Source organism: Ixodes scapularis, unplaced genomic scaffold, assembly GCF_016920785.2.
Source record: "Ixodes scapularis isolate PalLabHiFi unplaced genomic scaffold, ASM1692078v2 PGA_scaffold6__148_contigs__length_123643588, whole genome shotgun sequence".
Taxonomy (NCBI): domain Eukaryota; kingdom Metazoa; phylum Arthropoda; class Arachnida; order Ixodida; family Ixodidae; genus Ixodes; species Ixodes scapularis.
In genome coordinates, this window is record NW_024609881.1 from 80,713,975 (window position 1) to 80,726,003 (window position 12,029).

At 43.5% G+C, this 12,029-nt stretch overlaps 1 protein-coding gene across 2 annotated transcripts in view; it reads left to right on the forward strand.

Annotated features, from left to right (window-relative positions):
- Positions 1-12,029, forward strand: part of LOC8051575 (BAI1-associated protein 3) — a 331,413-nt gene that overhangs the window by 309,021 nt on the left and 10,363 nt on the right. For both annotated transcript variants that reach the window (XM_040220141.3, XM_040220142.3), the window contains 7 exons: positions 1,982-2,050; positions 2,577-2,651; positions 2,718-2,819; positions 3,254-3,469; positions 6,411-6,479; positions 10,398-10,544; positions 11,464-11,752. In XM_040220141.3, the coding sequence (XP_040076075.1) occupies positions 1,982-2,050; positions 2,577-2,651; positions 2,718-2,819; positions 3,254-3,469; positions 6,411-6,479; positions 10,398-10,544; positions 11,464-11,752 (967 nt within the window). The remainder of the gene's footprint in view (positions 1-1,981; positions 2,051-2,576; positions 2,652-2,717; positions 2,820-3,253; positions 3,470-6,410; positions 6,480-10,397; positions 10,545-11,463; positions 11,753-12,029) is intronic.

The window sequence follows — 12,029 nt, forward strand, 5'->3', positions numbered from 1 at the left end:
TTACCGAAGTGGTAGGCGCTGGAAAGGTTGGCTTTTCTAAAACATGGCGTGGTCATTGCGGTACTCGTTGTCTGCGCACAAGACACAAACGGCCGTGATCTCCCACCTTTCCCTGCAAGCAGTGGGCTCATCACAGGTTGGTCGAAGCTGCACCTAGCGAGTGACTCGTCTTTTGCGGGCAAACAACATCTCAGCCATGAGTCGTACGTTTATTGAAACAGATCTGGTATTTGCTATTCAACACAAGCTGCATACCCTTAGAAGAGTTTCCTCTCTCGATCTTTCTAGAAGGTGCGCCATCTGATATCTTAGGCTGAGTGGGATGACCTTAGTCCGTGTCTATGTTCCAACCCAGTCTCTCAACTGGCAGGCTCCAGAGTTGGCTATTTGCCGTTGCAAAGAAAGCGACGCCACCCAGCGGAAAAGACGTGAATGAAAGAAGCGTGGAGCCTAGCTCCAATTCAAGTGCGCGGCGAAAACTTGCGCGGCCTTGCGACCGAAACGTATAACCGAGGAAATGGGATGAAATGCACGCCAATGGATCTGCGAACAGCCCAACATGCATTCGTCGTCTTTCGCATCCGCCGCCGAACGCGCCGGTGCTTCTATGAGCCACCAAGGTGTCGCAACTATCCGAGGTTTAAATATATGCTGACATCACAGGCCGAAAATTGAACGGAAAGAATAAAGACGTTGTCGGTCACACCTGTCAGAGATGTGTTCCGTGCAGTGTAGTGTAACTGCCTGGCCGTCTGCATGGGTCGAACTGTCCTTGTGGCTCATTCGGTGAACGTCTGGGGATCTTAATGTCTTTGCACCTTGCTCGCATACGTCGTAGTATGTTTTGGTGCAAGTGCTTCTTCTTTTGTGGCTAGCAGGTTGAATGCGGGAATCACAGAGAGAGAGCACGGAAAAGAGGGACGTCGGCGTGTCTTTTTAGGGGGAATTGGTCGGTGCTTGACGTGGGTATCCGTTTGATGTCCCTGTGGACAGTATATAATGATCGAAGGCTCAACTTCGGTAGCGCAGAAACTGAAGGCAAATGACAAGGTTTTGATTTTAGTTTGACTTGAATTATTGAGCCAACTGTGCAATGTTTTCGGGCGATTGGCCGTAATGTTTCTACTATTAACCGCGGTTTTGAAAACAAGAAGAATATCTTCTGGAGAAAAACCCATTTCCTTTGGGAATCATATTTTTTTGGCATAAAAATAAAACTATCATTTTTCAAGCGCATTGTTGCGCACTTCGTAACGTGTAAATCGTAATTAAAGCACTTAAAATTACGCTGCAACAACAGCCCTATTTCCGTTGGGCCCAGTTTTAGCCATCAGCTTTAGTTGTCACTTTTAGCTTCCAGTTACTTGAGGGACTGTGCAATAACCCTCCTCAAAGTACTATTTAAAAGTATGAGGTTAGAGACTTTTTTGCACTTTTGATATTAAGGAACGAATGGTTAGAATCTACAAAAGTCATTTGCCTATGGTCGACCGATTGACATGCTTTGGGCGCACTGATTCTTGGACGGTTAAATTCACAGAATCCGTGATGCACACGTTGTTGTGATTCAATGTTCACAGCACACGGAGCTGTTCGAATGCAACAGTGGTGGTCGGTATACCGAAATCATGTTGTCATTGTCTGTGCTACCCGGGTTGGCGGAGTATTCCAGCACCTGTGGCAGTATGAGGCGGTAAAGTGGTTTTTCTTAAAGCCACTGATGCCATTTTGTTTTTTGCGGGATGGCAAATCTTTGATGACTACCAGATACGTACCTTTAAGTGGAAACCACTCTACTCCTCATGGTGAAGAGCACGTTATGTGTTTGGTTCGTAAATGGCGTTGTAGTGTCGAATGCCGTTTTAAAAAGGTGGTGGAACACCGGGTGCACAAGTTGTGTGTTTGGCAGCACTTGGTTAATGGTGGAGGCCATGCTGTGTGAAAACTATCTCTAACACCTTTCCCCGTTGCGCTCGTACAGATCAAGTTTGTCGACTCGTTCGTGCAACACAGCACTTCTGCGGTAGACACCACGACGTGTTTTGTTCAGGTGAGTGACGATAAATGAATCAAAATCGTAGTAATATCTCGGCTCGTTTCCATTGGCCTCTATATTCTGCATATGTCTAATCTCAGATGGGCACAGTTACTGCCCCAGTAAACTAAGAACCCTAGTGACGAAGTAATATCTGAATGTGTCCAATAAACCCATGTGAATATATTCAATCATACAACAACATATATGCGCCTTATACAATGTAAGTTTTGATATGTTTATTATACAATTACTTTTTTTCAATATAGAAGAATGAAAGCAACAGCTTTAATGCAGTCGTCAATTGAGAATAACGTTTTTTTTTTGTTTGTTTTTTTGTGTGGTCACCTTTTATCAGCATATGTTTCTCATTGCGATAATGTTGAGTTGATTATGTTGGTGCGACATGAGTGAACTGTTACGCTTTTAAGAATTATGCTAGACACACAACATCAGAACGTATAGTGATTGCAATAATTCCTGTGTGTATTAATTCTTAGACGGCTTTAGTTAAAACAAACTGTCTATTCTGGCTCCGTAGATCAAGGAGTTCTGGAGGCAGCTAGCGTGGCCGGATCTTCAAGGCTCTTACCCCTTTGTCTTCAAGATATTAGAGGTAATGTACAGGCTTTCTCCCTTCAAGGCCAACCAGGATGCTTGACGAAGTGTTTGGTTCTCGTAGGCCGTTTGCGACGGCGCCATGTTCTATGCCAACCTGTGCCATCAGAAGCTGCTCAACGCCGGCTACTACGACGAAGAAGGACAGTTCGACGTCTCGGAGGAGGTACGATTCCCTCAACGCTCCTTCAGCATCAGCTGCGCTCTGACTTAAAATGAAACGAACCCTAGGTAGTGCGTCAGAGAAACTCTTAGCTTGTCACAACCTTAGCAATCCTTAGCTAGGCTTAATACGGGCTTACTTCAAGGCGTTAGTGGCAAAGTAGTTTGGCGTTCGTTGAAGCCTGCGAGTTCCTTTCCCCGTAGAACTCAGAGGCAGCCAATCACGTCGAACATTAGGATCCTAACGAACGGCGAAGTTGATTATCTGATTAGATCTACAAAATACAATGTGCGCAGGGGCAAGAAGCTGCTGAAACGTCGTAATCATTGTCCCCCCACATAAAAAAAAAAAGAAAAAAAGAACGCGTTTTAGCCACGCGGTTTGTTTAGCCGTTGTAGCATAGTCTGCCTTTGTGTGCCTTTCTCCTGACACCCAAGGTGTGCATCGTGATCAACAACATGGAGCACGTGCGGCGTGCCCTGCGTCCCCTGCACGAGGAACTAGACCTGGACCACATCGTGGGTGCCATCGAGGTCTCGGAAGGGGACCGGCAGGCCGACAAGTGCAGGGCCGCCTTCCAGGGCCTGCTGCACGGCGCCGAAGAGGACGTCGTCCACAAGATTCTCACAATCATCGCGGGACTTTCGGAAAAGGTAATGGAACGAGTGGCATACTTGTTATCTATATGCAGTGGTGCTGAAGCGCTCGAAATTCGACCTACAGAGGCGTCTTCTGCCGTGCAGAAAACCATTTTCCGGTGTTCTTCTCTTCGTTTCCTCTCACGCTCTTCTGCCCAGTCTCTCCCGGAAAGAGCGTGTCTCCGAGTTGTTCCGAATTACTCCCCACAAATAGTAGAAGGACTATTTTTGTCTTTTGTCTCTGTCTTGGAAAGGCGTAATCCAAAGTCGACTCCGTTGCTTCTGACACTCTTGAGACTGGTTCAGATCGACTGCGTAACGACCGCATGCGATCGCTTATGACGAGGTAATTGCCTGTGGCAACCGAGATCCGGAAGACGCGTCATATTGCGTTACGAGATCAACGAATCGTAACAAATTGGCCATATTCGGACGAGAAGATCTGAACCATTCCTAAGTAACCGTTACTTGGGGGAGATGAACGGGATGATCTATCAGTGCAGTGTCAGTTCTTTTGTGTTTCGCTACTCCCCAAGAAATTTGCGGTACCTTTCTGCTTAGTATTGGGTAATTCCGGAAAAGCATATTATCTCGCGCCAAAAGATAATAGGGAGTTTTAGAATAGCGCACGCTCAAGCTTTGCGTACGCAAAGAATAGCGTCGTGGCCACTGCGCATGCTCCGAACGCAAACCAGGTTTTGCGCTTTGCGTGCGCAATTTTAGCGTGCGCTATTTCTCGGAAATAGCGTGCGTACGCAAAGAGTCTTTGCGCTTCTCCAAGAAGGATTCGTGATGAAGTTGGCTAAAGCCAAGACGAGCAGAGTTAAAAAAATGGCGGCTTCCAGGATTATGTCGGCGGCTGCTTTGGCGGCGTCGTGAGTGCGACGTCGGCGGCATCCTCGCGACTGCGAGTTTCAATACGGGACGACATTGTACTCGGTTTGGCAACGATCCCCGGCAACTTGATGCTTGCGACGCGCGAACATTTCTCGGCTAAGGTACGATGTGCGAAGGTCAGTACACGAGACCTCTTTTGCCGAGGAGACGCAAGCGGACACGGCCGGTCAACCGCTTGCGTCGCATTCTCAGGTTTAAACAAATCTACAATAGTACTCTGAACCAAAAGCTTGTTTGTTTCTAAAGTTACAGCATTTCGTGTGTGAAATAAAAATTGTGACTGTATCTTGGTGGCGTCGCAAGCTCGAGCTGCTTGGGCTTTTGTGTCGCGGCGGAGAAACGCTATTCTGAAACTCTCTTGCGTCTCGTGCGCTAATACAAGCGCTAAATTTAACGCTAGCGTTCGCTAAATTTGCGTACGTTATTCTAAAACTTCCGAATAATTTCTTTGTTTGTTTCGTTAAAAGGCTTTCAGCACTCGGTGTAGCCAAACTTTTATCTTGTTTGGGTTTGAATTTTTATGTACAAATACTACAGCACTTCGTAGTAAAGGTATAATGGGAATATCTTGTCACCGCATTGAATTGCCTCGCCTAAAAACATACAGAGGGTGGTTTCCCTCGAAAATGGAAAATAATGTAGAGAGGAACACTGAAAACAAATATTTTTTTTTTCTGCAGAATAAAGCTATCGAACGCAGTGTCACAGGTTATGAGTGCAATGTGTCAATTAGAAAATAAATTAGCTGAAATGTACTAATTACCTTCTGAAATAATAATTTTAGTTGGCACGTTTCATTTACAGTTGTGGTGCCCGTCGGGAAAGTGTATAATCATAGGAGGTGTTAGAACTCGGACAACAAATGTCGTGAGCAGACGAGGTACCGAAACTAGACGCAAAAAGTATGGCGGAGGTCGTACCCGGAAGTGAGTTGTCCAGGAGCATTGAACGGTCTTTCAAAAGTTAGTGTTTATAAACCTAATACCTACCATGGATCAACTAGCCCAAACCAAAGTTTTAATGAATCTGACGACTGCTTTCGGGGTAGATCCGGCACTTCTCGTCACTTCGTCGATTGTTAGTATTTCTTACATTACACTGTGCCCCGCGCTCTATTGTAGAAGATGACATGGACATGACCATAAGGCCTGTGGGCATGTGCACAGACCTTGTGTTGAGTAAACACTAAGGGTCTGGGGAAACAAGCGGGTCAGAGCGCCCCCTATGGTTCGATCTCCTACCCAGTACTCTGCTCTCTCTCTCTCTCTTCAGGCATGTAAACTTCGGCGCTCATTTTTTGTTTCTGTTTGTTAGTTTCGGTATGGTGCACGCTACGCAGAATACCTCCGCCAGAAAATAGCGCTTAGAAGAATTCAGTTCTTTGAATTCTAGAAACTGCTATTGCATATATTTGCCACATGCTGCACATTTCTAATTAAAATGTGCCAACTGAAGGGAATATTTCAACGTGTAATTAAGTTTTTAATTATCACTTCGCACTCTCTATGCGACGTCCGCCGCTGTGGATAGCGTTATTCCGAAGCAATATATTTATTTATACCCAGTGCCCCCTACAAACAAAGTTCACTGTTAGAAGAATACACATTGTATATTTGCGTGCTATGTTTATAAGAAGCAGACATGAGAGTATGGTCAGTCGAGGAGGAAAGGAATGGGAGTCTGATAAAAGCTTCCCATGCAAACACCAGCTCGAGTAAACCAAGAACTGATTCCTACTTCATGATTTAGTGAGGTACGGTAAAAGTGTTTATACTTGTTTAGCCGGAGGGAAAATATTGTCGTATTATCCTATTCACTACACCGAGGAAGGGTTTGGCTAGTAAGCACCAAGGAATGCCTCACATTCAGGTTGGCGGCCAAATATTGGTTTAATAGAGTTGCACCCCTCCTCGTCTCGAGGAATTGAGTTCTGTTGACCTGAATATCATAACGCGGATTCCTTGAAGCAAGGTACACTATATAAGGGGTGTTCACTGATCGTTTCTTGTGATTTGTTTTTCTTTTTAACTTCTTAATGGGTATTATTGTGCTCTGCCAGATGCGTCCGGAAATTAAGAAGTTCCTCTTCCACTTGGCGTGGGCTCCAGAGAGGCTTGACGCTGACAGTGTGAGTATACACCATGTGTCAAACACCGGCAAACGATGGGTTTCTTTCCTAATAATTAAACAAATATAGCCAATACATCGTTTGCTTTCATAGACAGCTCTTAGCGTTTTATTTGTTTCTAGGGGTATAGACCGACGCACTCTGTACAAACAAGTCAGCGTTTGTCCAGAGCGGGCACTCTGCGTGCACGAAGACCAGATTCGCGTGAAACGAAGCATGTGCGCCCGCGGGAGCACTGCTACCTCGGCGACATGATATTACAGCCGCGCGTTTGTATACCTGCATGTCCCCTGTCCAGCGATGATTGGTTACAAGACCCTTGCAGTTAAAAACAAAGCAGCAGACAAATAAATCTAGAGCTTCTTTTAGGATCCGCTTGTGCAGTAGATTAGACGATATCAACACATTTTACAGTACGTAAAATCGTTCCAATTTAAAACAGTACCAATATCGATACTCGGAAAATTAAAAGCTTGCTAGGGACTTCATCTCGATCCGTTCCTTCGCGAAAATGAAATATTCTAGCAGTATTTAAAAAAAAAATTATAAATTTTATATCCTATTCAGTGTTAAGGCGATGCTATATAGAGCGCTTCCGTTCATCTGTTACATTAAGTTCTGCGTCATATCTTCTCCTAACACGGGGAAAGGTTAAACTCCGCGAGCACGTTTATGCGAGTGGCGGCTTAAATTCTTTATTTAACGCTAATTGTGCATATTTGCCAGCCTGAAGTATCAACAATGAGGGAAGAACTATTGAGATGGGGTTTTTGTAATTAACGACGTCTCGGTCGTATGTTCTATAAAGCCGAATCGAAATCTTTTGAATCAGTGCTTGTATTTAGTTCTTTATGGTTTCGTGTGTGTGTGTGTTTTTGTTTTGGATCTGGCTGCGTACCGTAACATTGATTGCGTTGATGTTAGGACAACACGATGAATTATATTTCTAGCCTGCGAATGATTGTCGGGCATCTTGTGTCCCGCTTGTCAAATCTTCCACTTGTCTGATTTTTTTTGTATAAGCACAATATCATTTCGAAGGCCCAGTTTCGTTTTAGAAAGCATAAGTCAACAGAACTTTCCTTACTTGAAGAGAAAGTGTTTAATTTGAGAAATCTCGAAGAACGGAAATGAGTACTCGGGATTTCTGTTGACTTTACTAAGGCTTTTGGATTTTTAGATCATGATTCGATGTTGAAAAAAATGCAAACCTTACGTACTTCGCGGACAAGCTTTATTTATTCTTCAATCCTGCCTTGGAAACCGCAAACAATACGTGTGTTGTAATAATTTGAATTCCAGAAATATAACCTGTATTATCGGGCGTACCTCAGGGCAGTATTTTAGGACCTTTAATTTTTAATGGTTATGCCAGCGATATTTTAAATACTCACCAGACCACAAAATTCGTTATACAACTTTTTTTTTTTTTAGCTGACGAAGCGCATAAACTTATATCCATGCTAACACAGTATTACATAAATTAGACTTAAGGACAGATAGTTACTATCTGTCCATAAATACCACTGAAACAAAAGCACTGATATGCAGGCCGAAAAATAAAGTTCTACCTTCGTTAGGTAGTACATGTCAAATTCAGTCAACATTGAATCTTCCAAAACTCTTGGAGTTGTCACGAACAATGTCTTGGGATGACCACATTGAGCATTTAAACAATAAATTAGCAAGGAGTCTAGGTCTCTTATGTAGGAACCGTTGTATACTTCAAGAGTCAGTCAAAGTATTACTATATAAATCTCTATTTATTTCTCATTTAACTTACTGTGATCTGGTTTCGGGTACTACCACGGCAACATAAGTTAAGATAATGACACACTTCAAAAACGAATAGTACGTAATATTTCTAATGTGCCTTTTTACTCGCATACTGAAACATTGTTTAGAATGTATAAAATAATAAGCATCTATAACATATATATTTATAGGCTTTCTATAATATATAAAAACGAACTGCTCAATAACAATACCTATATGGCATAATTCGCTGGTTTTTCCCAACGTGTTTCCAAATATAAATTTCGTAACCACGAATACTAGAATGTAGCCAGTTGTCGCTTAAATCTTGAAAAAAAAAATGTTATCTTTTAGATTACCCAAACTGCTTAATACTTTTCACTCGAATGATGTTTTATTAGATAAAGTAATGATAAATGAATTATGCGATTTGATGTATATTTTATTTTGGTCTAATAATGTTTTTAGTTCTGTAACTTGCGTATTCGCGGCTGTAGAATGAGACTGGGGGCCGAGAGCTTGTCAAGCCGCTTTGTGCAGCTTTTTATTTTGTCTCCGCCATTGAAAATTGGAAATAAAGATTATTATTATTATTGTTGTTGTTATTATGTCGGCGTATTTCTTCCTGACGTGTATTGTATAATCCCTTATTTTAAAGAAAGTAGTACTGGTTTCCTTTAAGCGCTTGCGTGCTGCATGCATGAAGTGCACGTGCGGTTCGGTATAGGTAGCCCCCACATGCGTTCACGTTTACTATTCAATTCAGCCTCTAAATAATACAATACAGGGAGTTCCCGAGAAAATAGGAGCGTGTTATTCGGCCCGGGTGAGTAAACTATAATAATCTTTATTTTTGTTGTGTCCACAAACAGGACATAGCCTAAATAGTGGTACACAGTTCGTCATTGGAAATTAAATGCAGACAGCCACATAGATTCAACATTATACACTAATGATTGACTCCAGTGTACGTTGAAAAGTTGTCACGTCACTAAAAATGTCTATAGCAGATTGGTCAAGCCTGTTAAATTCCAGCTCCAAATTCCAGCGACAAAAAATTATCGGACATGAGCCCTGACACACGAACATAATTTTCACGACATGAGAGATAACTTTTAAACCAATGGCAGTACGTTGGACACAAACCATAACTATCAAGTTTGGTAAGAATATTGTGATCAACCTTATCGAAGGCCTTCGTCGTATCGAAATATATTTCATCGACTTGTGCATGGTCGCGAACAAATGGAACAGTATAATCTAAAAAAGAGCACAGATTAGATTGAACTGACTTGCCCTTCAAAAATCTGTGTTGCTCAGGGTTTATTTTTTGGCTGTAGTAACCGTACAGACGTTTGTGTATTACCATCTCAAAAACCTTGGAAAAACAACACAGTAACGAAACGGGACGGCAGTTGTTTACAATACTAGGATCGCCTGATTTATGGATCGGAACAACTACGGCGCTTTTCCAGATAGCATTGGAGAAAGCTCAAACACCTTAAGAATATGAAGCTAACGGTTGAGATAGAACGCCAAAGTTTGATAATGTGAATTCATCTGTATCAAAAGATAATTGAGAAAAGCGAAATTTCTGGACGAGCCCCAGTGTACCTAAGCTAAATATTAGTCAACGCAAATAATTACATTCTCGACACCTGTAGCATCTATTTCATTGAAAAAAAAACTTGTCAGCAAGAAAGAAAACAATATCCTCTTTCTTGCTCACAAATGTTTTTCATTTATGTAGAGTCCACAAGTGTCTACAATGTGACTTAATGTTTTGACAATATTAGGCTTAGGCGGACGCCAGCTCATAGCAAAATTTCGTCTTTCTCTGTTATCTTTTGATCCAGGTAACGTCATGTTCTCAAACTTTCGCCTTCTTTGCCAACCGCCAGTGTCACATTTTCAGAGAGTTTGAGCTGTCTACGATGTATAGTTTATTCATCCGGGCCAAAAAAGAGGGTCTCTTTTCTCGGGAACTTTTTATACTTTAGAATACATATATCGCCGGGCCTCTCACGACCATACCGGAATAACGTAAAAGTGTCTCAAAACTTGTCCATGCGTAAAATGTTTTATGGAATTTCACGATGACATAATTCCCTATCAGTTTCGGTTGCTGTGAAGTGAGTATTTGCTTCTGGGGCATCGGAACAGGCACTTGGACCTCTAGTCGACTACCTGGACACGAATCTCAAGACGCTGTACCAGAGTCTCATGCGCGTCAATTTCTACCGGACGCTGGAGGCGGTCTGGAGGGTGGTCCTCCAAGAGCTCACTCTTACTGCCAGGAACAACCTTGGGGTGAGCATCTCAAAAGTTTTACGATGTTTCTTCTTTTTTTCTTTCTAAACACGATCTTCACTCTGATTTGAGGAAAGCTTTGGTGGAAGCCATATTTGGAATTTATCGATTGACAGGAAGAATACGGTACGGGTAGGTTTTCCTTGCGTTTTAATTACGAGCGAGCATCTTCTCGCCAAGGAATTCAGTTTAAAATAAGGTCGTTCATGAGTCCTTTTGAAGTCACCCGATGTTTCATTGAGGCATATAGGTCAGCCATGTTCGATTCTACTTCGATCTTGTGCACTAATCTACTCCTTTGGAGCAGCCGGTTTATGGTAAGGATTGCATTATTCAGTCTCTAAAGTCACCGAAAACTTCAAAAGTGCAAGGGATGACTTGTTGATTTCAATCTTCTTGCTTGGTGATTCGTGCATCGGCGTTCTTATCGGCGAGTTCCGATATCTCATTGGTTGCAGAGCCATAATTTATGCTCAGGACTTGCAGCACCCTTTCTTTCTGGAGCCCTTAGTGACTACACGGCGAACAAGTGTTCCAAAACGCGTCTTTGGTGCATCTGAACGTCCAACAAAGGGAATCATAAAGAACTTGCAGGGAACGCATGATGACGAGGCAGCCAAGCATGCACGATCATTGGTTGAGCTTGAGGGGAAACAAAACCACGCGGACGTATTTGGAGGGTAAACAAATGCACGAGGAGCACAAAGAGCTGAAAAACTTAAACGTCATGTAGTTCATTCATCGATCCCGCTTTTCTCTACGAAGTTAAATTTCGAAAACGTCCACATGTTATTTCGACGTTTTCGACCTGGTTAAATTCGAACCTCGACGGGTTCGCGATGTTCCTAGTTCTAACCATTGTTGTAAACCCAAAGCGAGATGCAAATCTTCTGATTTTGGGATTGTCGCTCGGACGCAGGAGCGGGCGGGCTTCTTCCAGCGGCTCTTCTCGTCTCTGGGAGTGCTGCTGGAGTTCTTCCACGCGGAGGACAAGGGCCTCTCGCTCAAGTCCCTGCACAGCCTCCCGTATCAGGATCTAGACCGGCTGCTGAAGCTGCACAAGGCGGACACCACGGACCTCGTGGAACTCTACTGCCTGCACAGGCTCGAAGAGCAGAACCGGCAGATCCAGCAGGGCGCCAGTCCCTACGGATGGCTCACCGTGCGACTCGGCTACAACGCGGCCGCCGAGTGCCTCTGCGTGGACGGTGAGCATTGTTGCGGAGCATTGTCGTGGCTTTTTTTCTGGACCATTAGCGCACAAAATAGAGGAATACTTGAGGCCTGTAGTTCGTCGTCCTCATCGTCGTCCATCTTTTTTAGTCGGCGCTCATAATCGTTCGTCGCCGTTTGCCTCTGATTCTCGCCGTTGTTTCTCGTCTGTCGTCGTTCCTTGTGATAGTTCCTTACTGCTTGTAGTTCGTCTCGCGGTTGTTTTTCGATCGTCCTGGTCGTCCGTCTTTACCGTCGTCAGTTTCCGCTGTT